The 26,445-nt window shown below is 51.9% G+C and overlaps 1 protein-coding gene across 1 annotated transcript; it reads left to right on the top strand.

Annotated features, from left to right (window-relative positions):
* The first annotated feature begins 683 nt into the window (after nucleotides 1-683).
* On the top strand, nucleotides 684-23,598 carry LOC119093781 (D-amino-acid oxidase-like). The gene is given in 7 exon segments (XM_037216791.1): nucleotides 684-789; nucleotides 9,011-9,228; nucleotides 16,982-17,251; nucleotides 18,179-18,192; nucleotides 18,194-18,333; nucleotides 18,936-19,124; nucleotides 22,652-23,598. Coding segments are annotated over 6 exon segments (1,020 nt in total). The 5' UTR covers nucleotides 684-789; nucleotides 9,011-9,031; the 3' UTR covers nucleotides 22,862-23,598.
* The last annotated feature ends 2,847 nt before the right edge of the window (nucleotides 23,599-26,445 follow it).

The following is a 26,445-nucleotide window of genomic DNA, read 5'->3' on the forward strand; positions in this document are numbered from 1 at the left end:
CGTCTGTTTACGCTCGCACGGGTATGGAGATCTGTTCAACGTTAGTATTACGCAGCACAGACTGGTGAGACGCGCACATTGAAGGCTGGGAGGAACTCCACGCCAAAAATGCGCGGTATTATCTCGAGCTGATAATGCTCATATCCTGTTAATTACGCTGATGCTGCTGATATATGTCATATTATAATGAAGCTTCCAGAACCCGTTCTCAACATCCTTGTGATAGTGATCAGACATTGTTGAGATCGCAAGACAAATTTTGAACTCCATATCGAGAGCAGCAGCGTTCGGGGGAAGGCTTCCGATTGCGGTGTGCCGGGCTGCAGAGTGCCCTGCCCGGCGTGCCGGGTCCGGCGCTACCGCGTCAATGTTCAGCTGAGGCGACAGAATCGATCGCCGGATTGTCAGCTCGTCTCAGTGACAGATCCTCCGCGCGAGCGCTGACACTGCTGCCGGCAGGGCCGCTTCCTGCCGACCGACCCGCTAGCCCGCCAGCGGCCGGCGCCCGGTGCCCGGTGGGCACGGTGACAAAAGTGGCGCGTCGACGCAGCGGCGGTGCCACGACGTCATCGATCGGACGCTATCCGCTCTCGGGCAGCTTGCCAGCGGCGCAGAGCCCGCTGCGCCGGAAGGACTCACCGGCCACCTGTTCACGTCAGGGTACGTCCCACCTGGCGCCGCCTCTGGCGCGGCCGACCTCCGTAAACATACGCTAGGGCTCCCCTGGCTGTGCACAGGCGGCGCCGAGCGGTTGCCAACGGACGCAGTGGTTCGGGACTCGTCCGAGCGGTGAGTTGAGGGGCGGATGGCGGTTCGTGGTGGATGGAGAACGGTGTGTAGTTTCTTCGTGTGACAAAGTCCTACTGGAAGTTCGCATCACGTGGTCTGACCGTGGCGTCACTGGGCTAATTTTAGGCTGGGTAAACATAATCATGCTTGAGGCCGGCAAAAATCATGCCGAGGTGGAAAATTTGCGACTTCCTTTCCCTCAGATTTCAGAAAAGTCTCAGATTTAGTTTTTTGCCGCAGGGGGAGGTAGACCACGTGGCGGGGGCTATGGCTCGGAGCGTGGCTAGTTGCTAGATTAGTAGCGTGGCTAGTAGGGTTGCGGATGTGAGTTGCTAATCAGGCTAGTCGTAAGCTGTTGCAGCCAATCGCACATAAATCAGACAGCGCGTAACCTTCAGCTGGCGCATGCGGTTTCCCGCATTGGGAATCTCGCATGTACGTCGCGTAGCACAACAAACTTTCCATAGCTTAGAAAGCCGTTTGATACACGGATTCACATATCCACGTATCCTGCCGGATGTCGCAAGCCCTTAGGCTTGTTCAGGGTTTGTCAATTCCTAACGTCCCGACCAAATCCGCCGTCATTTCGTGCTTTTTTATAATCATGCATGCTTTAACCCGGTTTTAATGAACTTCGATATTTGACAACAGTACCCGACTCGACTGCTCGAACAGTCTGCTAAAAATAGAACTGCAAACACGACAAAGTCACCTGCCGACGCTCATACAATCTTTCAACTTGACCTGGATAGTGGACAGGTGGTGGACAGAGGCTAAATGGGGCCTGGTCTAGATAGTGGACAGGGGCTGACTGGAGCCTGGTCTGGATAGTGGACAGGGGCTGACTGGAGCCTGGTCTGGATAGTAGACATGGGCTGCTGGAGCCTGGTCTGGGGTCACAGGAAGGCTGCCTCTCATTACCTATCACTGTTGCCGGTGGGGCCGATCTAACTGACCCGTCACACCGGTCACGACAGGGCCGCAGGTTAGGACCGACTCAACCGTGCCCGCTGTTCACCTTCAAGTCCAGTTGAAACCTTGCAATCATTTATAAGTTCTCTCTGTTCTGTTCTGTTCTGCTCGATTTTGAACGAAGTTGGGGGTGGGGGCTACAGCCCCTAACCTTGAGCAGAAATTGGCATATATTTGAGGCTATTTTATACTATTTGCTTAAAGTGCGTCTGCCTGTCTGTCTGTGTGTCTGTCTGTATGTGTGCCTGTCTGTCTGTCTGTCTGTGTGTCTGTCTGTGTGTCTGTGTGTCTGTCGGCCTGTCTGTGTGCCTTTGTGTCTGTCTGTCTGCCTGCCTGCCTGCCTGCCTATTTGTCTGTCTGTCTGTCTGTCTGTCTGTCTGTCTGTCTGTCTGTCTGTCTGTCTGTCTGTCTTGTCTGTCTGTCTGTCTGCCTGTCTGTCTGTCTGTCTGTCTGTCTGACGGTCCCATTTTGTGTTACGTGGTGCCTGGGTCGAACGGCGTGCCTCTGTACGGTGAAAGTTGGACAGGACGCGCGGGCGCACGAGGCGGCTTTGCGCAGGTAGGTCGCGAACCGCTGTCGTCTGGGCTTTTGGCTGCGATTTGTGCTGGAACGACCATTTTAGACCCCTTGGTTTTGCACGGGCGGCTTGAGAATGTGACACAAGGTAAAGCGGACGAGCGGCCGCTCGAAACCGTGGCCACATCTCTGTAACCAGGACTCGGAGCGACAGACAGTTGACGTTGGAACAGGAAATCGCGTGCTGACGGATCTGCGGCCGGGTGTACCACGTTTCACGTGCTGCCAGATCTGCGGCAGGACGTGCCACGTTTCACGTGCTCAAGCGGGCAGGGCGGATTTACGTTCTTTTATCGTTTTTTTACGTTTCATATTATATCTCGACATCCAGAGCAGGTAGAGGCGCGAATCAAGTTTGAAAGCGTCGGTCTACGTACCGTTCGCAATTTATGTGGCCAACAAAGCTCGCGGAATGCGCTGTGGCACCAGTAATCATTGGGCAAGCCGGGAATGTCGGCATTTTGAAAAATGACGCTGAACACATGCCGTCGTCTAAACTGTAGCAAGGACCGTACACAAAACTTGCAACACCGCATGCACCGCTTTGTTATATGTTTGCCACTCTTTGATGATTCTGGGCACTTTCCTGTACAAACATCAATTTTACCTAAAGGGCTGCAACCCCAATTTTTTCGTCACTAAAGTGCCGCTGGTTGAACGCATCTTCGCCGCAGACGAGTGTTTCAAGTAAAATGACGAAACGCGCATGTGCCGTCTGTTGCCGGGTCCGGCATCGGTCAGTAATTCATGAATTCGTTGCAACAAAAAGTGAACCACAGTGATGGCTGAATGCATACTTGAATCCCTTCCGTCCGAAATATGTTAGAGAAGCGAAACGTATTGAGTAAGGACAGTTTGCAAACGATGCAATAAAAGGGCTCATGAAATGCAACCATTGCAAAGTGAAGTTCCGTAGCACGCCCAGGGCTTCGCGAAAAGTGTTTTGAAGCCGCTGAAAAGTGTAACATTGCGACAGCGTTGGCATGCGACAGCAGCGAAATCAGGGAGATCTGGCATTTTCAAGCTACAAGTACGGTTTCCTTACGACGATTTGGAACGCGTAAAACACTACACCCGCATTGAAAATCTGGACAGCAAGGTTTAAAGGCTGAACAATCGCCGATTCTGTTAAAGTAAGCAGATCTTTGGCTAATTAAAACAAAAATACTGCCTCGAACAGTGCTTTTGGACCATGCACCCACTTGGTGTGCTCATCAGCTTCGACGCATGAATGTATGATAAGAAATCAGTAAGAGTTATGACAGCGTTAATCTCGGGGTCTTATTGATGTCATCCTTATCCTCTTTGGCTACGATTATTTCTTGTAGCATATCAAGTGGAGTTCTTCCGGCATGTGCGCCAACCACCTCCTAACACGCACACACATATCAAGAGGCAGGAGAAGGACGGAGCCAGTGGTCACCGACCAATTTCCGCTATGGATATAGGCCATCCACCCCATGTTGCTACAGATGAAGCTTGTTTCCCATAACCCACATACGTCCCTGGTGGTCAGCTCATCACGCCCGATTGCCCGTCTGGCTGACAGTATACCGTCACCCGGTATAACCATCGGCCAGAGGTCGGTTCAGCCAGGACATCTTATAAATGGCGTTGAATGCATCCAGAAATAATGCAAACACAGATCGGCCATAGAACGACACACACCTTTGCATTTCTAAGGTCTTTGATCGCAGGGACCCGAGCACTTCCACCAGCGGTTCAGGAACGCGCGCGGACGGGTGCGCAGGCTGTTTACTACATATGGCCCCTGCTAGAACGCCCATTACATACTCCATCGCTCATCCCTTTTCAAAAGCATTTGCAATAAGTACCGTTCAAAGTGCCCTTGTCCCGAGCACACGGTGTACCTACCTCCATTACCAAAGACTTGGCAAAACAATGAAACGAACTGTGCACATTAAAACTTTTTTATGATATCATTATATATATATATATATATATATATATATATATATATATATATATATATATAATATATATGTACCTGCATCGTGGTTATATTTCACTCGGCCTCATGCAAAGTCTGGTTCACTGACTCCTGACTTACGCGGTTACGGCCATCGGTGGCCTTGGCCGATCAGCTGATGGTTCGCGTCAGCCTGCCTGTCGTCAAGTGCGTGAAGTTCGGCACGTGGATGAAAATGTTCTGATGACATTCATAATTGGTCGGACGGGGACGTTTCCCGCTTTGAGTGTCTCGAGCCCCGTAGTCGTCCAGTACCGGACCCCAGACAGATTACGACTTGTCGCATGGGAGTTGGTTTTCGGAGGCGGGATTAGCGTGGGACAGGTCTCGCGCGCTTGTGGCAGGGTTCTGTTCTCGGGAAAGGGACAGCGCGCGCTTGAATGCGTTCTTTATTTGGCGGCCGGGCTGCCTCGTCCGCCGGCCCGCCGCGGGCGTGGCTGCCGGCCGGACTGTCGAGCTGGGCAGCCTTTGGGTTGACCTGCGTGTCCGAGCTCCGCGCCCAACCAATTGCATTATTATTCACACTTATATACAATGATTGAGCGGAGGCATGTCTGCAAATTTGGCGGGCGGCGGTTTGTTTGTCGGACGGGCTGTGATACCGATTGGGGCTTTACGTCTCACCGGCTGCTATGGCTATTTCGGGGCGGAACGCCTCTATTACGTACTCATCAAGCATTAGGTACATGGGACGCGGTAGTGGTGTGGCCAGAACTCCATCCCAGGGTAGAAAAATCAAGAGATGAGTACTCTAACCACTAACCACCATGCCACCATCGCCCCTCTGCGGGCGCGAACTGCACCCGTCTCGATAAACTCCAGACTGGTGTTGCTGGACCTCAAATTCTATACTTACGTGGTTCTGAAGGATAAAAGAAAGAAAGCGTGTCAAGATTGATGAAGCGGATGGCGACTGCAAGCTCACGATTCTTCCAATTCATTCAGCTTGTATATCGCAAACCAGCTTAGTGACATGCACTCGTCTATGCTGTTCAAATGGTGAATCAATAGCGCCTTTAAGCGAGGCACGTGCGTAGTGTTTTGCACGGCGTTTGGCAGGAAGTTGAATACATGAATGGCAGGAAGTTGAAGTAGTCAAAGTTTGCTTTTTCAATTCCTATTTACTTGCAACCAGAAGTGCGGTTCCCTATTCAGTTGCAGAGGTTTTATCTCCCGCTGTAACTTGGGTTGCAGCCTGTAGATTTGTGAAAAAGTGAGCCAAATTTGGGGAGAAACCAATTTTCCGGCATATTATCACGGTACTCTTCCTTGTATTTTCATCGCTCAGCCAACCAGCTTATTTTGGTAAACTACACCCCGCTTAAAACGTACCTAATTGAAGACGCGAATTGTTTGTAGGCTGGGCCATTGAACGTGTCTCAACATGGGAGTAGTATCCAGATTCAGCTGATGAGACAACCCCCCCCCCCTCCCCACCCTCTCTTTTTGAGAGTAAAAGCATGTATAAGTTCCGTTTGTTTATATTTATATTATAAGTTCAGAATAAGTTCCGTTTGCAAGAGCGTGAAAGAATTTGCAAGTGAGGGGAGGGAGGGAGGGAAAACAGCCAAATAAAATCGCCAACAACATAGGCCAGCTTGCCAGAAGCTGGAAGTCCACGTGCGCGCCTACCTGGAGCAGATATAAAATCAGTCAGCCTTACACATCAATCATCAGTTCCTTCAAGAAATGAGCTGCAAAACCTCACCAACGCAGACAGTAAATAAGGAATCAAATACCGCGGATAACTTTATCCACAGCAGGATAAGCATCCACCAAAAGCACCCGACAAACCAACAACACCAACAGCAGGCCCCCGACAAGCCCGCAAACCAACGCAGGCACCCGACACCAAGCAGCACCCCCAAGTGCCCAGACACCCGCATACGTTGTAACCAGCTATTTCCGATGCCACGAGCCAGGGATCAAAGTTTTAAATTTCTTTAAGCGGCCTGCTGCAATGGGCAGTGCTTGACGCGGCAAAGTTTGTATGCTCAAAAAACGTTGTCCATATCCATGCACGGTGGTTAACTGGGCAGCACTGTACCGCCATTGACGTCACTCGTCGGCTTGAAGCGGGCAAAAGCGGCTCCGGCAGCCCTCTTTCGGGCCAATATCCGAATCATTAGTTTGAGGGCTGTGAGGAAGTAGGACAGTATCCCATCACGTGGATCTCACGCACGCTGGACTTTATGAATACTGGACGCTGCGGGCCTGGACTTTCTGATTCTCCTCTGTCCAGAGATATTGGACAGTCTCTGGATGCTGCAAACGCCGGATGATGCAATTCTGAACTTTTTGACATCTGAGCGGTATGAGCTCTGGAGGTTTCAACATGCATCATCCGTATTTTTCAGTACTTTATACTGTCTAGCTTGGGACGCTGAGAGCCGACTGTTAAAAACAGCGAATCGGCCCACGGCCGGGTCATAGGAAATACATTGATTTGTCGCCGACCTGTCACCGAGTCGGCTGACCAACTAAAAATCACAGGATATTTTTGTCGCCAGGTTGGAATGAAACCTAGGAAAGATGCCAGAATGCCGTAGGGTACGGTAAAGAGTCTTTACAGAAACGTTTGCTCGTGTTGTGTGACGAAATTTATTGTCATGGGGGCAAAACATCTATGTATGGGGACCTCATGTCATACCTTGTATAGTGAGCTGTCTTTTCCCGTCTTGGACGTCACCAAAGTTGGCTGTCCAAAAACATTTTTGGCGGCAAGCTTCGCGTGACTATCTGCATTGTTGTCGCCAACCTTATCCACAAATTCGGGAGCTTTTGCCACTTCTGGGATACCCCCACATCTCACTGGCTGACAAACAGCTATTCATGTCTCAGAATTGGAAAAATCCACGCGGCTTCTGAACAAGCTTCACGACATTGGCCCTGTCCGGTTGCACGCATTTTAATCCGTCCAGCCGGGGTTTCGTTGGTCAGCTCTGTTCGGCCCGGTGGCTCAGTTGGTTAGAGCGCCTGCATTCCGATCCACCCACCCGTGGCGGAGTGGGTACGAGTCTTTTTGGGTGCTCGCTATTTGCCCTTGAAGGGTATTGTCTGCGGCCGGCGGCAGCGGTCACGCCAAATGTCAGTTGACGTCAGAGAGCAGGACGGACCGTGTCGAGCATTGCGGCACGTTCAACTGACGCCACTAAATTCTGCCGCTGCCTGGAATTGCGCGATCGAATGATGGGTGTCGGGGTTCATACAACAAGCAGTGCTTAACCTGAACCCTGATCCCAGAAATACATCAACTCAAATGGTTCGGATCAAATCTTAAAAAAGTTTAAGGCCAGGGAGAAGTGGCGCCGTTAATGCCGCGTTTGGCAGGTGCCTTCGTCGTGCAGCTTATGTTGTGACACTAGGCGCAAGCGGTCCAAATTTACAGCAATGTGGAAATTTTTACAGATGGCAGAAGATTTGACAGCTTGGTACGTTCCTTGGAAAACGAAAATCGATATGCAGAGTATTCAAGAGCATTGATTACCCTTGCCTGCCCTTGATTCATGCGACTCGACTGAAACGTGCTCACGCGCACGCTGTACTCAAAATGCCGGTTGCTAATACGATGATAGTTTGCATGACATTTCACTTGCATGCATGTCCGTCAAATGGCATCGCATTGCTTCTACTAATCCGATCTCTGACCCGCGGAATTGGACTACGACCCGTCTTTGAAGGTTGCCACGTGACATGCAGAGAAGCCTCATGCTCCGAATGCCGATGTTTTCACGGTTGTCAAGACAGCCCGCGCTCGGCCCATGGTCAGCCCACGCTCAGCCCATGGTCAGCCCACGCTCAGGCCATACAAGCATCTCCTTCAAAAACGCTAAAAATGTACTATGTGCAGAACTTTCACGGCTTGAACGCATCGATGTGCTCAAATGCGAGGGAAACACAGTATTTTTTTATTGATAATTTTACACGGTCGGCATCCAATCAGTAGATATTCACTATATCAGACACATCATGCATGTAAAACAGTCGTCATTGTTTATAACGACAAATACTGATCCCGGTAGCTCGGCATGTAGCAGATTGATTTCCATACACATTTGACTGGTGAAAACATGCTGTCATCCCCAAAAGACGGGGATATACATGTATATTTATATTATGTATATACATATATAAGCATATATATATATATATATATATATATGTGCATGTATGTATATCCATCACTCAATGTTATCTCACTGCATATCGTTGTTTCACGTCAACTTCAGCGAGATTTGATTTGTGGTGAGATATCTCACCGCCACCTTTGAGGTGAGAGCATACTTTCACCAGCCAAGATGTATAGGCAGCGGTGTATTACGCGTCCATCTTTAAATCAGCGAAATCGTAGGGGCCGATAAAATTAGTCCAGATTTTGAATTTTACAAATGTTTTGAATTCAGTTCATCTTTGACTTGGTGATTTTCTACTGACTGGGTGTTGGCTTTGTGAAAATATCCATAGAGGCAGAACTGCTGTATCCCCTTCGCATAGGAGCATGTCGGTGTGTTACGTCGTGAATTTCCTCCACGTAATACATTTTAAGCGTTTTTAAAGCGGCCGCTTAAGTGGCCTGACCGTGGACTGAGCATGGGCTCTGCCGCGCGCTCTGTCTTGACCAACATAAGGCTGTCAGCGTGTCGTCGCGGCCGTTGACGTGGGCGGTGTGTCTGTGTGCGACAGGACTCGCCGCTGCCGTCCACCATGCCGGAGCCGGTGCGGATCTGCGTGCTGGGGGCGGGCGTGATCGGCCTGCACGCGGCCCGCCGGCTGCAGGCTGACCTGCCCGCCGCCCAGGTCACCATCGTCGCGGCGGGGCAGGGAGAGAGCACCACCAGCATCGGCGCCGCCGGCATCTTCCGGCCAGGAGTCTTCCGAGCGCCCACGCCGCGCTTGACAGAGTACGGGTGACGGAGCACGCATGGCAGAGTACGGGTGACGGAGCACGCGTGGCAGAGTACGGGTGACGGAGCACGCGTGACAGAGTACGGGTGACGGAGCACGCTTTACAGAGTACGGGTGACGGAGCACGCGTGGCAGAGTACGGGTGACGGAGCACGCGTGGCAGAGTACGGGTGACGGAGCACGCGTGGCAGAGTACGGGTGACGGAGCACGCGTGGCAGAGTACGGGTGACGGAGCACGCTTGACAGAGTACGGGTGACGGAGCACGCATGGCAGAGTACGGGTGACGGAGCACGCGTGGCAGAGTACGGGTGACGGAGCACGCTTGACAGAGTACGGGTGACGGAGCACGCGTGGCAGAGTACGGGTGACGGAGCACAGGTGCAACCAGCGCAGCACAGGGGAGAGCAGAGACGGGAGCTAGTCCATACACTTAACGAATTTGAAACCCTAGAATGCTCCGTGCCGTTTAGCCCCAAATTTTCATAATCTAGCTGCATTAGCATGGTTTTAATAATTTCAACAACAAAAAACATTGTACTGTTCTAGAATTGTGCCGGTATGCACCTTAATGCAAACAACTAAGCACACCAGGACTGCTTGGGACACAGATCTCAGGAGATAAATGAGGCACGGCGCACGTGTGAACTCGCATCGGTTTGGGACTGGCAGGGAATGAGTTCACCACTTGTTCCAAATGACCATTCGCTGGCTGTGCGCGGGCGGCGACGCGCCGCGCTCGCCTGCGGTAAGCTGCTGGTCAGGGCTGGGCGGGTGCCGCGGCGCTGGCGCAGCGCGGGCCAGCGGGCGTAACTCCGCCACCACACACCGCGGTCGGCCCGGTAAAAAGCGTCCCTCTGCGATTTTCTGTACCATGTCCGCGGACCGCTCAAGCGGCCACCGTCGCCTGGGCGGCCATTGGGTACAGACTTAAACACCGCGCTCTCCTCAGCTTCGCTCCGCGCGTAGAAACACGGCGCCTTCGCCTGGGCGGCCATTGGGTACAGACTTAAACACCGCGCTCTCCTCAGCTTCGCTCCGCGCGTAGAAACACGGCGCCTTCGCCTGGGCGGCCATTGGGTACAGACTTAAACACCGCGCTCTCCTCAGCTTCGCTCCGCGCGTAGAAACACGGCGCCTTCGCCTGGGCGGCCATTGGGTACAGACTTAAACACCGCGCTCTCCTCAGCTTCGCTCCGCGCGTAGAAACACGGCGCCTTCGCCTGGGCGGCCATTGGGTACAGACTTAAACACCGCGCTCTCCTCAGCTTCGCTCCGCGCGTAGAAACACGGCGCCTTCGCCTGGGCGGCCATTGGGTACAGACTCAAACACCGTGCTCTCTTCAGCTTCGCTCCGCGCGTAGAAACACGGCGCCTTCGCCTGGGCGGCCATTGGGTACAGACTCAAACACCGTGCTCTCCTCAGCTTCGTTCCACGCGTGCAAACACGGCGCCTTCGCCTGGGCGGCCATTGGATACAGACTTAAACACCGCACTTTCCTCAGCTTCGCTCCGCACGTACACACACGGCGAGCGGAGGAGCTGGACGAAGGACGCACAGTGCACACAGACTCGAGGACTTGGGCTATGTTTTTATACCTGCGTGGATACAGATGGGTGTAGGAACGGCGAGGTATGCTCAAACTTCTATTAACACGAACACGAAGCAACTTACAGTAACACGCAATGACGCACCCCACTCGATAACTGCGAGGTTTAGCCGTGGTGCAAGCCAGTTCCATGAACCAGTTCACCAGTTGAACCAGTTCACCAGTTCAATGAACAACTGGTGCGTGGCTGACGGCTCGGCATTAGTGCTTGCTTGTGCTTATGCAACTTCACGCTTATCGCTTATGCACCTTTCCAATGGTTAAGCTCAGCAGCGCTACACGGCCTTGGGTCCCCACGTTGAGCCAGGCACATGTTCACTTGCCGTTATTATTATTTTTTTACCTATGGAGCCAGTCATGGGGATTTGGCAGGATGCTCACCGACTTGGAGCTGACTCTCTCGTATACTGACGTGCTGGGCGCTCCAAACTACTAACGGTCACCAGGGCCGACCGCAAAACGAGCCGAAAGGCGCGCCAGTTTAGCCATTTGAGGAATGCTCGGTCACTAGGGGCAGACCATTTTATGTCGCGTGATTACGTAAACAACGTTCTTTGCTCGGCTTATCAAAGACTAAAATTTGGTGAAGTTGCTGAATAGGTGTCAGGCTGGCATTGGAGGTCCTGTTGTCGTCTTTGCATGTCACAGACTCTCCGCACTGAGGCACCAAAGCCAACGCAAAAACTTCCGCCGGAAGAATTAATCTTGCTTGTAGCAAGAAATAGCCCGTAAAACGCTGATTCAAAAGTCATTTCTGCAAACAGTTGAGTTGATGTGTTACAATAGGTAAGCAGTTCTTCTGACATCTGTCGCTTTTTGCCAGCTAGGGATGGTACCAATACTCGAAAAACGTCTTGTGCGAGGTGGGACGACCGAGACCACAAAAAGCGTGATGGTTAACGACTATCACCGCGAAGATGGTGCCAAAACTTCGGCAATGAAATCGAACATGCTTTTGCCGGTCTTTACGGCTGAGTCGGACCGATGCATTGGGAAATCAGTCTTTCATGAGCCTGATTCACAGATCTTGTTTCTTGTTAAGCGGCCTGTCGACCGTCTGACATGACCTAGCCAGACCTGGAGCTTCTAGCCGACGTAATCATCGAAAACGATATCTGGTAACTGGACACAGCAGGACGAAAACACAGCTAATTTGGGTGGGTGTTTGTCACAGACAGAATATCACTTTTTAAAATCAATTGGGTGGGGGGGGATGAGCTAATAGAATGGACCTAACCTAACCCAAATTCTGATCTCTTCCCGGATTTCGCCAACAGTAATTGGGTTACTAATGTCAAAATTAGTCTTAAAAATGGTCGTTTACAAACAAATTTCGATGTTGAGGAATAACTTCCCATTTGCATCTGATGCGATGGTGATAATGATGATATATGATAGTGATGTTAATAGTGAAGCGTTTATGTGACTTGGGTACCAGCAGTTCAAACAGTTGCCGCATTGCAGTGGTCCAGTGTTTATTTCCTGCTCACATACGTGGGGGAGGCTGAGAGGGGCATTGAAGGGCGGGAGTGGGGGCTCGGGGCCCCCGAAAGTATACACAGTGACACTCCTGGTCACAGAGATCTGGGCTGCAGTCCTGTGTGGGCTGCGGGGTGCAATGTCCCTGTGTTTAGTCCGCAGCGCGCTATTTTCGAACCCGACTTTGAAACGCAGCCGCTTTTTGGTCGATGGTTGGTGCAGCTGAGGGTGGAGAGTGCTGAGATCGCTTGGCAATTGGTTGACACAACGATAACCGACCCAGCGCGGCTAGTCTCCCGCCGCGTCGGTCGCCGTTGGTTTGCCTCTTCAGTATCCCTCACGTCAACTCTGGCTGCCGAACGCAAGCCACAAAGTGTCCCTTTTTCGACGCCAAGACAAGGTTGGCACACGGCCTTGTGCTGAGCCATTCTTGGACACTTAGTCTGCTGGACACCCATTCAAATTTGATATTTTAACATTAAAAAATTATGCAGCATAACAGAAGTTCACGAGCTCATGGTTGAGGTTTAGGTTCTGTCTTGCTATGGACCTCCTGGTCCACGTACTTTTGCACTCTCCTTCGCCGATGGCCGGCAGGCCCACGGGTGTATGAGGACGGGTGGGACAATACTGATGTCTAATGAGAGCTAAACATGTGTGTCAGACTACATTTCTAGAGTAGCTGGTGAAGGCGAAGGAGGAGAAGCAAGTGCTCGACATTGAATAGATGTAAAACTTATAAGACGTATAACGGACGTTACGTAAAAAAGCATCAACCAATTGGCTGGTGTGTTGTATTTCTTGTTCCAAATGCAATGGTAACACATCACAGGCATCACGAAGGATATCACCGAGCAATTTGCCTTGACTAGCCATGTATTTGAGGCAACATATGCTTTTGCCAAGTGATGTGGTTGATGTGGTTGATGTGGCTGTGGACATATTTGTAATCACCTGGTGATGGATTTTAGGACCATGCTCAGCCTCTGCCCACTTTTCCACACCAGTGCTCTTCCCTCGGTACACAGCCGAACGCCTCTCGAAGGCTCGGTATTATTACAGCCGTGTTATGGCAACATTCCCTGTTGTAACTGGACGCCTGTGTTTACATCTGGAACCGCGCCCTCAGAACGGAATGTGCTCATCGAAGTGCTGATATGCTTCTCCCTCCACTGAGCTTCCGAGGACACATTCAGCTCTGCTATCCAACAGTGGCTCATCGCGTTGCATCTCCAGAACCACGGTTCCAACGTCCTCAGAGCCCTCAGTCTCCAGTTCCAACGTCCACAGAGCCCTCAGTCTGCGGAGTTCCAACGTCCTCAGATCCCTCAGTCCCCAGAGTTCCAACGTCCTCAGAGCCCTCAGTCTCCAGTTCCAACGTCCACAGAGCCCTCAGTCTGCGGAGTTCCAACGTCCTCAGAGCCCTCAGTCCCCAGAGTTCCAACGTCCTCAGAGCCCCAGTCCCCAGAGTTCCAACGTCCTCAGAGCCCTCAGTCCCCAGAGTTCCAACGTCCTCAGACCCCTCAGTCCCCAGAGTTCCAACGTCCTCAGACCCCTCAGTCCCCAGAGTTCCAACGTCCTCAGACCCCTCAGTCCCCAGAGTTCCAACGTCCTCAGAGCCCCCAGTCCCCAGAGTTCCAACGTCCTCAGAGCCCCAGTCCCCAGAGTCCCCTCCGGGGATCTTACTCCGTCTGGCGAGACGTGCGGCGCATCACTACGGGTCGATGCAGGCGCAGTTGTGGCTCGTGCTGCTTCAGCACCACACAACAATGCCCCTAACGCAGTTTTTCGTACCATTTTGTGCTGGTGGTTCGGTAACACCGGCGCGAGCGTGCCGGTAGCACAGACCAATCGCTGTTACATGCCGGCCCCTGGGCCGTCCGAACGCGATTCAAGCCTTTCGAAGGCGCCTGCGGTCGCACATTTCGTCAAGGTATCACTGCGCTTGCCATGTCATCTGTTGAGACATCTAGGTGCTGACGTCTGTTCCGAAAGTGCTTGCCAACTATGCGGAAGGTGCGTTTGTTCCACGGTGTCAACGCCCTGAAATCCAGTGAACTGTTTGTGGGCAAAACAAAAGCAAACTAGATCTATGTGGTATTCAAAAACAAGAATTACTTCTCTATCTCTGCCAACCGTAAAATTACGAGATGACCTATCGCCTCCACACTGAAGAGAAAATATCCGGGTGACTTTTGATAAGTCCAACGCTTGCGACTGCTACGTAACAGATCTTTCACGTGTGCTCTGGGTTATTACCGTGCTTTCTCTCGAGTGTCACTGTTTGCGACTGCTACGTAACAGATCTTTCACGTGTGCTCTGGGTCATTACCGTGCTTTCTCTCGAGTGTCACTGTTCATGTGACGGAAGCCTCGTTGCCATTGTCTCGGACCAGTTCTCTTATGCCGTGGCCATTGTCTCAAACCAGTTCTCGTACCCGCCTTGATTCCCTCGCCACATAGTGTGAAAGATAATAGCGTGACCATGGCCAGGTTGCCCATGCAAACCTTTGACCTCGCTGCCCGAAGCGCATGTGTCACTGGGAAGCTAAATCTCTTTTCGTTTGCGTGAGCCAACATGGACAAGCCAGCGTGTGATGTCATGTTTGCCACAATTCATACATCTAAAAATTTGCCACATGAGAAGGCCAAAGCTCTCGTCTTGTCGGTTAATGTTTTGGACCAAATCACGTGTGGCATGCCCACTGCCGCCCCTGAGATCACTTCGGAGCCGCCTCCTCTCTTTCCCGTGTGGTCACTGTCGCACGCTGTACTTTTGCCAGCTGACTCCGTCCAGTCAAGTTTTGTCCAGTCAAGAACACCAGCAGTAACGCGACTTCAGCGACAGTTCCTCGACGCGAACGAGTGCGCAGGCTCTACCTAAGCGATCTCCTGACCGAGCTCGGTCACCGTGTGTTGTCAGTGGTGTCTCGCCCGCCGGCCACACGCTATGTCTGTGGGCTCATCACGTCACGCTCTGAGGCTGTTTGCCGACTCAGCGGCTCGGTGGTGGGCGACTTTCTCCCGTCAAACCTTTTAATTTTCCAGTTTTCGAGCCGAGTTGCCTCGCTCGCCGCGATCCGCCACAGCGTACAACGAACGGACCCCCCCCCCCCCCCCCCCCAATGCACGGCCTTTGCACTCGGCGACGATTTCAGCTGTAAATCAAAACAGCTCTGGGCAGATATCAGTAGTCTTTGATTTCGGGATTCCAAGATGTATGCGAAATCATGACACGCTTTTGTTTTCTCAGTATGATGTAAACTAGGTGACATGCTGAAATGGAGCATTGCACATTAATTTTGCTGGCAACAATAGCCTAGAATTAACTAAGTGCGGAGTGATCGGAGACGGTATTTCCACTGTAGGATGCGCTGCACCTAATGAGCTTCAGTGAGATTGTGCTGTGAAAACATCGTTGAAAAACGACTGGCCAGCTGAACCCGGAGCAGCTGAAATTCTATGCTAGAAGACCATTGCGTGTCCTGGGGTTTCACAGAAAACGGAACCATTAAAAATGTGATAAAGCGCTCGTCTTTGAAGTGCATATATTTACTATGACAGCTAGCATTCAGCGACCTACAGTACAGCAGGAGGCACCGGTCAATCAAGCAAACAATGATTATATTATGAACGCGCCACGTTTCAAGCTGCGCTTGTAACTACGAGTCACTGTTTAGTTGCTACCACTGAACGAGGTGTGGCGGTACTAAGAATATCTCTGTCCAGCCTGTCGCAAGGGAATCACGAACATGTGGTGGCGGTAGCAGACGCCTTCTTTCCATCCGTCATGGTGAGATACGGACAAGTCAGGGCGCAGGGAGATTATGGACCGCTATAACAACTTAAATCTCATGCTGTCAAAGACAACATAAGCGAAAAAAATCAGAGCGCGCTGCTTAACTCGGCTTGCCTATATCATAAGGGCTTGCCGATGACATTGACGTCACTACGAGTGGAAACGGGCCGTCATCAGCTGAGCCTTGTACAGCTCCGCGGTCGTTTGCGTTGCATCATCCCCGCCCAACGCTGCCTAGTATGTGTGTCGGCGGATTATTACGAACGCGATTTTGAAATGCCAGCGTGGAACGACCACCAGTACATCATGTTAACAACGTTTTAAGTGACCGGAAAGCACTGAACCTGACAATTTGCCACGCGACTGTATCAGTTGGGCGCCTCCACTCGCTGAAGATCCCGAAATCCACGGCGTGAAAACACTAAAACACACCGTCTAGACAGGCTCGCGGTCTTGATTCTGTGCGCGCAACGCATCACCGCCGTCGGGGTCCAAGGCTTTGGAGGCGTCGCTGGCTACTGTTTTCTCAGCGTGTATCTACGTGGCATTGTGGCGATCGATATGCTTGGGAAGTTTGAGGATGTGACACTTTTTCATTTCCTCGCAACCCATTCCCTTCGTTTTTCCATGTTCTCAGTGCTGCAATTCCCTCCATATGACAGCATTGTTTGCTGCAACACTGTTCACACAGTGGTTTTGTGTTCTTTTTTGGCGTCACTTGGGTTTTAGGATGGACTGAGACCTTTTTTTTAGAATGTTTTCAGCCTGAGAGCGCTAAAGAGGACTCTAACTATGAACACGTGGTGGTGGTACCACGGGCACCTCAACCTCCGTCCCACCACCTCCGTCCCACCTGTTGCAGTGAGATCATGGACGAGTCATGGCGCTACTACAAGGCGCTGCTGGCTTCGGAGCAGGCGGCGGCGGCTGGGCTTTGCGAGGTCTCCGGCTACCTGCTGACCCGCCGGGGGCCAGAGGCCATCCACAACCCCCACCTGGAGCGGCTGTGCCCCGACTACCGGGCCGCCAACGGCAGGGAGCTGGCCATCTGTCCGGGCGGCTGGAAAAACGGCTTCTTCTGTACCACCCTCGTCACCGACGATACCTATCATCTCGGCTGGCTCACACAGTGGTGGGTTCACCGGGGGTAGGGGGGCCTGCGGGAGGGGGGGGGGGGCGTACGACGAGATGAGTCGTGCTGTTCGATCGAAGTCTATCATCGGACATCAGTGGCCGGTGTGTGAAACTGCGACACTGATGAATATTGCAGTCACTGCCAAGCGCTACTCTTAAAACGAGAGGGAACGCGCGTTATTTGCGCATGCTAATTCAGGCGGCCAACTTTGCCACGAGGTAGACGTGTCACAACATAAGCGAACGGAGTTAGACCACCTGAAAACTCACCCCAAAGTTCCTTGTCGTGCAACATAATTCTTTCGCCGTTCATCAGTGTTCTAGTGCATCAAGGACAATGTTTACAGAGGTAGGTTCACGAGGAAATGGCAATGTTGCTGAAATGTTGTCATTTCGGCTGACCAGTTGAAGTATCTGATTCGTAAACGTCTTCCTGCATCCTGGTCGCAGAAGTCACGAAGGCTGTAACAGGCCTTATGGCTTCATCTATCTGCGTCAGGCCTAGCATAAGCTGTATTCAACACCGGTCATAATCTACATAGAACTGGCTCCCTCGTCCCCCCCCCCCCCCCGTCAACTGCCGACGTCCCTTTGGATTGAACAGCGCTTAGCTGGCTTGAGGATCCTTCTTTTTCCACATCGTATTCACTGCTTTCGTTTATTCTGAGCGCACTGGAATATGATACAATTCAAATGAAAAGGTAGGGTGAGCATGAAGCGTTCATATGATTCCAGCCATGGCTTTCACGTTGTTATCGCTCCCTATCTGCCATTGCGCAGCCAGAGGCTGCCATACCATTTTCTGCCATGGCACTATAATATTTCACAATACCTAACGACTAAGCAAGAGGCGAGCCGCGAATGATATCATAGCGCCCTAACCACTCATCACACGAGGCGTACGATTATTGTGATGTGGTTTCAGTTTTAAGGAAGCGGGGCGGAACTATTGTTGAGCGGGAAGTGGAGAACCTGCGCGACATCAAAGGATTTGACATCATCGTCAACTGCACCGGGATCGGCGCCAGGAAGCTGACTGGTGACAGCAGGCTGGTGCCCTTACGAGGACAAGTCTTCAAGGTTGCTGTGACGTTCCCTTGCATCACCACGCATAGGCTTCTGTATTGCCATAGGCTTCCACGCATAGGCACTGTTCCATTGCCATAAGTTGCTATCAGCTTCCACCACGCGGAGGCTCTATTCTCCCAGTCGAACAAATGGGCGAGCCATGATTAAAGCCATGAAACTGTTCGAGTGTCTGAGACAAAGTGTTGAGTTTCTTGCATTGTCTCCGACGACCAAACTGCACCCCAGTAGCGGGATTACGAGCTATTGTGCTGTGGTCTACTCCTTCAGACACTATCTCAATGGAGAGTTGTATCGAGTTTTCGCAAGAGGCGCAGGCTCGGGAATCCTCTTGACACAGAGTCAGACAAAGTGTCATGCTCTGCGTCTTTTGGAAAGTAACCGCACTACTGTCAGCAGTGTCAGCCGGTACGGATCAGTTTTCAGAGAACATAACGGGTCACATTGTACATAATTGGCCTAACTTGCTGCCGAGCTGTCCAGGTGCACGTCCAAGTACTCTCCTTGCAACGGGCCTCGAACGCGAGTTTTTCTGAGATCAGGAGAGCCGAGTGAGCTTTTCTCACAACCAACACTTGCCCTGCCTGCGTGTCCAGGTCAAAGCGCCCTGGATAAAGATGTTCTTCATGACCGACGACGACACCTACGTAGTGCCCGGGGTGGACCGTGTGACGCTGGGTGGCACCCGCCAGTTCGGTGTCTACAGCACGGCCGTGGATGAGCACGACTCGGCCAGCATCTGGGACAGATGCACCCGGCTGATACCCAGCCTGAAACGGGCCGAGGTCAGTACTGGGCTCCCTTTCCGGACGCCACCCAGAGAATGGACTAGTGGGCTGCGTGATGCGTGACTCCGGCTTGCCGGTGCTGGAGCGCACCGTGTAAGCACGTCAGCCGGCCGGGCTGCATAGTCTACAATCACAGCAACTTATCGGATGTTTTTCCATTTGTTTACCTGTCAACTTTACTGGCGGTTGTCAGGTTTCATTTCAGGTTGTCAGGTTGTCAGGTTTAATTGTCAGGTTGGCAGTCTAACAATGGAAGAAAAGGTGAATCGATACAGTTTATTCCACCTGCATATGTGTACATACATATGTAATACACATACATATGCAAGCACACCTGTGCTTACATATGCACCATATGTACCACGCCTAACCTTCGGCCAGGAAATTTGTGGAAAGACGAAGAATGTAAGTGTACTGAAGCCTAACGCGTGCTTGTAAAACACAATCCAGGCTATTGGGTTGTACGCAGCTCCGTAGCCAGTAATTTCTGTCGGGACCACATTTCAGCCCACATGTGACCATTGTTGATAGTTCATTGTCATACAAACTTGGCTGGTAAAGACTATTCTAACATTTTGCAACTTACTTGCAAAGTTCTACTGTTAATAGGCGCTCGGATGGGGTCAAATGAACCCCTCGAGGGTTTTCCGGAATGGTTTCCGAATGGCGCCGCGGAGCAGCGCCAAATTTTGCACAGCTGTAAAACACTGGGTAGTGGATCATGTGACATCAAACAATTCGATTTTCCATGTAAGGTCGCTGACTTACGGCAGGTCAAAGTCAGGCCATGGTTTCAGCGAAGTCAGGTTCTAGGGAATTGCTCAATTTGATGGAACAACGGAGTGTTAAACGGAGCCATGCAATCTTAAATATTTTCTAAGCAATACAACAATTGAATGACCACATTCCATTGACACAGAGTCAGGCATGAGGGGCAGACCGAAGTCAAAACCACCTGTTTTATTACTCCTGGGCTGGGTCAAAGGACGGGGAACTCGATACCACCCAAAAATAACCAGCCGTTTTTTAAACTTGCAAATGTTAGAATACTCACCACAGATAGAAGTAGCGTCTGTCACAAGGTCCTGACCTCTCAAGGTCATCCATCAGGGTCAAAGGCGGGCTAAAAGGACGGGGAACTCCATGTCACCCAAAACATTAACGGCCGATTTTAACTCCGCAAATGTCAGAATATTGAGCAGAGAAAAACAACTAACGTCCGTCGAAAAGTCCTCACCTCTCAAGGTCCACCCTTCAAGGTGACACGCGGGTACAAAGAACTGGGAACACGGTACCACCCACACATAGCCGGCCGATTTTAAACTTGTAAATATCAGAGCAATCATCACAAAAAACTAGCGTCCGCCCAAAAGTTCTGACCTATCAAGGTCATCCTTCAAGGCAAACATAGGCAGGACTTCTTGACAGACACTAGTTCTCTCTGTGCGAAATATTCTGATGTTTGAAAGTTTAAAATCGGCCAGTAATTTTCCGGTGATATTGAGCTTCCCGTCCTTTGAACTCATGTCTGACCTTAAAGGTGACCTTGAGATGTCAGGACTTTTTGGCGGACGCTAGTTCTTTCTGTGTGGAATATTCTGCTGTTTGCAGACTTAAAATCGGCCGGTAATTTTTGGGTGATATTTAGTTTCCCGTCCTCCGAGGTTGCGTTTGACCTTGAAAGGTGTCGACCTCGGATGTCAGGTAATATTGTAAAATATAGGTAATTTTCGATGTTCTCGTGCCAAAGCTGATCTTGAGAGTTTTTCAGAGAAATCGGAGCTCGTCGCTGAATAAATCACTGAATAAATTGCTGACTTCACGAACATTCGCTTTATGGGGTGGTTTCTAGTGCTCATTTCGAATCTGTTGATAACAGAAACCGCATTATACATCTTCCACACATCTTTAAAGGTAAGAATAGGCCAATGACCTTAAATGACCCAGGTCAGCGTTTTGTTTTTAGGAACATACTACCTAGCGTAATCTTGGTCGCTTACTCAAATCAAAACCCAAAACAGCCCTGTATAATTTTGGTCACCATGACCTTCTAAAGGTCAAAAAGGGTCACCGACCTTGAGTGGTGATGTGATCTTTTGCTTAGAAGAGGTATTTGGGTTCTGGGGGGGGGGGGGGAGGCGCTCTGGAGATCAATACGGAGCTTGACCTTGCTTGACCTTATTTGGCCCGAAGATCATAACCTAGGAACCTCAAAATTTTAGCTTCATGAGTTCATGTATATGCCAACATAGTCTGTGAATTCAATGCCTCTAGCTCTCTTAGTTCCTGATATCCCAGAGAGGTCAAATTGACCCCCTCACCCGAGCGAAAGATATCCAACCGGCCACTCGGGCGCGTGCTACATTCCCAGCTCGGTTGTTGCCAACGCGACGCTGGCGCGCCTGTTGCACACGTGGGGTTTTGAGAGAACATACACTCACTTTCCATGACATCCCCCAGGCTCCTTCGGAGTCAACGTGCAACGTTTGTGTTTACATCTGCGGAGAGGGTAAAACAAATATTGTCTGAATCGCGGCCAAAGGGTAGTAGTCCTGTTGGGGAAGCAACGAGAAAAAAACGTTGCAGCATTGCAGCGGGCCGAGCCGCGCATCCTTTGCAACGGCCCGACCAGTCAGCTGGCACCAATACATGACCGTACAGGCGGCCAGCCGCTCCAAGGGCCGGTTCGGCGCGGCTGGCGGACAAATCAGCTGACTGGGCGCCACGCCCACCTCCAGAGCGTTGCCATTGGCTGCTGGAGAGGCCACCGCGCTAGTATTGCCATCTGGCTGCGGGCAACTCCGATGCAAACTGGGCCGATTGGTACTCGTAGCATATCAATGCTGAAGACCGCGTCGCACATGGAGCTGACGTTTGCAGAGAGGTCTCACTTACATTACGGTTGTTGCACCGTACTGAGCCGTTTTTAAATGACGTCGCTTAAGTAATACATGCTGGTACAAGAAAGGCCGTTAGCTCAACATGAGGACATCGAAGTCATGTTCCCAAAAACCAGGAACTGAAGATCTTTCTTTTATAAGCGAATAGAAGTTGCTGAAGGCAGAGGTCACCTTGTATCACGTCACGCAGTTATGGCGCTCAGTTATGCTAACAACTTTTGCCATGCACCAATACCAGCGGTTTGAAAACCTCCAACTGTTCAGCAGTCATCGGAAAAAGATGACCCGCTTTGACCTGGGATACCTGAAGCGGACATGTGAAAAAAGTCGCCGAAACGCCAAAAGCGTGATCTGACCTGGTGGCTCTAGGCCCACACGTCAACCGTGCTAGAAAGCCGAAACAATATCGATTAGCGCTGTAAATCTCATACCCGGTTTCAGCTGTTTACTACAGAACATAGTGTGCAAAATCGTCAGGAATCATCCTTCCTTTAGCCGAAAGAAGCAAAACCCCAGAAACAGCGAGAACAAAATTCCAGCTCGTCCCTAGGCGTGTGCGTATGCGGCTGCTCGCCGTGGCGCAGGCTCCACGAGCATGTCTGACTGCTGGTCCACCGTCTGCAGGTCATCCAAGAGTGGGTGGGGCTGCGGCCGCACCGGGACCCGGTCCGGATGGAGAAGGAGCGGCTCGACACAGGCGTCATGGTCGTGCACTGCTACGGCCACGGCGGCTACGGGGTCATGACCGCGCCGGGCTCGGCCGGCCAGGTCAGCCGCATGGTCACCGAGATCCTGCGAGGGGACTTCAGCAATCCCCTGGTCAGCAGCCTCTAGACTCGAGGAGACGTCGGCCAGCGGGGGGCTGACAAACTGTATACACCTGTAAACTTCGATAACCGGACGTCCAGCGACGTCGTCGGCGCTCGGGTCGTCAGGAAGCTCCAGACGTCTTTGCTCTGGAGGCGGAGGCGGCGCTGCTTTCTGGGTTCGTGGGGTGAATAGTGCAATTATAACTCAGGGCTATTTCAGTGGATGATCAGCAATCTTGAAACGCAATGAGACTTACTTCGTTTCTACGAATTAATAATCACTTGGAATGGCCGCCAGTCACTAGACACAGCGGGGTGCGGGTGTCGGGGGAGCTGGCGCTAAGTGCGGTGCAAAGGGTCGGCCGTTGGTTCAATGTTTGTTTTTTACAGCCGCGAGCATATGACAGCGCAGGGCCTGTGTTTTAATGGCTGAAAATGTAGCTATGCCACGTTCTGCGATTAATCAATGAGTTCTCTGCCACCGCACGCGTCAACCAAGTCGAAAATTGAGTGCCTGGTTGACTTTGTCGTACTCCACAACCATCTCGGCATGGACCAGAGACGTGTCATTATGTCTGGAGGAGGAAGTCTCGAACCGTGTCAGCGAGCATGGCATGTGACATGCGAAACACCAGCCTATTTCATGGGCGATACCCGCGAAAAATCCGTGAACAGTCTCTTCAGGAGACTGATATGAAAGCGCTGATTTTTCCATGAATATATAGCACCACGAGTAATACACACCAGCAAGCCTGTCACCAACTCGGCACTTGAATGCCTCGTCGATCGGCAGCGTCCCGTCGGGCGCGGCAGAGCTCTGCGGGTCGGCCTGCGCACCGGCCACCATGTGACATCACAACAGGCTCCTGCGGCGGCGGCGCGCTGACGGCGACGGTCACGGCCTCACCCCACCCCGATGCTGACGACGGAGGTCACGGCCCCATCCCACCCCGATGCTGACGGCGGAGGCCACGGCCTCACCCCCACCCCGATGCTGACGGCGAAGGTCACGGCCTCACCCCACCCCGATGCTGACGGCGAAGGTCACGGCCTCACCCCACCCCGATGCTGACGGCGAAGGTCACGGCCCCATCCCACCCCGATGCTGACGGCGAAGGTCACGGCCTCACCCCACCCCGATGCTGACGGCGAAGGTCACGGCCTCACCCCACCCCGATGCTGACGGCGAAGGTCACGGCCCCATCCCACCACGATGCTGACGGCGAAGGTCACGGCCCCATCCCACCCCGATGCTGACGGCGAAGGTCACGGCCTCACCCCACCCCGATGCTGACGGCGAAGGTCACGGCCTCACCCCACCCCGATGCTGACGGCGAAGGTCACGGCCCCATCCCACCACGATGCTGACGGCGAAGGTCACGGCCCCATCCCACCCCGATGCTGACGGCGAAGGTCACGGCCCCATCCCACCCCGATGCTGACGGCGAAGGTCACGGCCCTCACCCCACCCCGACGCTGACGGCGAACGTCACGGCCTCAGCCCACCCCGATGCTGACGGCGAAGGTCACGGCCCCATCCCACCCCGATGCTGACGGCGAAGGTCACGGCCTCACCCCACCCCGATGCTGACGGCGAAGGTCACGGCCTCAGCCCACTCCGATGCTGACGGCGGAGGTCACGGCCTCACCCCACCCCGATGCTGACGGTGGGGGTCATGGCCTCACCCCACCCCGACCGGCGGGGGTACAGTACCCAGACGTGAATACAACTGATGATAATATTGACGTCGGGTAAATTTATAATAGTCCAAATTCTTACACCACTCGGCAATTTCAGCCCTGAGGGTTTCGTGATCCAGAGTGATGTGCGGGTGAAATAACTGTGCCGACTCTGCGCATGTTTGTGTATCTAATGTTTTGGGTGGTGGAAATAAGTTAGAGTGTTAAAAATCTAGTGAGCGTTTTCGGACGATTTTGTCTCAATCAAGACTAAGGCGGCAAGTTAGTTGCGTGAGAGAACTGCCGAAGATCCCAAGTTTGTCGTGAACTTAGATGCTGTTAATGCTGCTGTTATGGATTCTGTACATGCTGGAATGCTGTTTATGCTATAATTATGGATTCTCTTTTTGCTGGAATGCTATCTAGGTGGACAGGTGTCAAGTATTTTATAAAAACCCTTCACACGTGACCCTAGGCCAGTGACATTGATTGCAACCCAAGATTCAATTGTCTTATTGCCTAAGAAACTATCTGAAACGCGTGGGTTTGACTAACACTCCGTCGCCGCATCAGATTAAGCGATTTCCTACCAACTACCTTCGCAAACAGCCAAGGCCTGAATTTGAACTGTCAGAGGTCACTGTCCTTACAATGTATATCTGCAAATATGCTATTTAATTGCCTACAGATATGTGAAATTTGGCGCGGCTACGCAACGCCACTCGAAAGTTATTCTGTTAAAATGTTAGGGGATCAAACCGGTCCCCAACCGAGCGCGTGTTTTAGCTGATTAACCGCTTGAGGCTAAGTGCAATTTGTGATTGAATGCTGTCGAGGTAGCTTAACTTCTGGTTTGCGGTAAGATGTGACGGGTGATATCAAGGTCAAATGACGCACAGATGGAGAGCATGGTAGAGAACATGATGGAAATGCCAAAGCAGCTCACACCGACATATGGACCCCACTCACTACTGTCGCAGTAGCAAGATGAAGGGAGAACTCAACCGACAGCTCGACCCTATTCACTTCTGTCAGAGTAGCAAGATGAAGGAAGAAGTTGTGGCATGGGTGACAGCAGCAGAGATGAGGCGTGGCAAGGACAAAAGAAGTGACGGCGTTTTAGCGGGAGGTGACGATTCACGACTGTGAAACAAGGGGCTTGGTTGTAACTTACAAGACATCACATCCTCATGTGACGGCGGCCCACGTTAACAGCTGTTAACGGCACACGATCTTGTGCTGGCGGACGATCTTGTGTTGGCACGCGATCTTGTGCTGTTTTGGCGCTGTAATAACGGTGCACGATCTTTCTTATCAATGAAATCATGAGACACGAACAGGCAGCAAACATATCATAAGTCTCTGTGTCGGATGAATGAAACCAATGCTGCTCGGTTAATGTTTATACCCCGAACCATTACTCTCCGGCTATCTTCGGTTGTGCAGACGGAGCCTGACCTTGGGTTGGATCGGTCCTGACCCGGCCGACCGCAGAGCGGGTCAGGCAGAGAGCGGGCGGGGCCACACCATAAACACGGAACGTGATCATGTGGAGTCCCTGCAGGGTTAACAAAACACAAACGAACGATCTACGGCACAATGCAGCAAAAGGCGGGCGGTAGCGGCAGCCGTCGACAGATCAGTACACGCATTCTAGCGCGACTACGCGGCATGGCATCCAGAGTTGCTCCGTGGCGGATTCCGATGAGCGGCGTATGAGACGCGTCACGGCCGCCAACCACTGGCGGGGCCGGCGCGGGCAATGTCACTGCTGTCCACGTGGGGAATGTGTACTTTGCGCGGCATGAGACACGCCAGGCCCGGTTACGTAATGGTGCCCTTTACAGTTTAAACAAGACTACAGTGCATGACATCAACGTTTTCACGGTGACAGGCTCCGACTCGGGGCTCATGTGACTACACACGCCC

The sequence above is a fragment of the Pollicipes pollicipes genome, unplaced genomic scaffold (genome assembly GCF_011947565.3).
Source record: "Pollicipes pollicipes isolate AB1234 unplaced genomic scaffold, Ppol_2.1 Scaffold_4002;HRSCAF=4701_pilon_pilon_pilon, whole genome shotgun sequence".
NCBI lineage: Eukaryota > Metazoa > Arthropoda > Thecostraca > Pollicipedomorpha > Pollicipedidae > Pollicipes > Pollicipes pollicipes.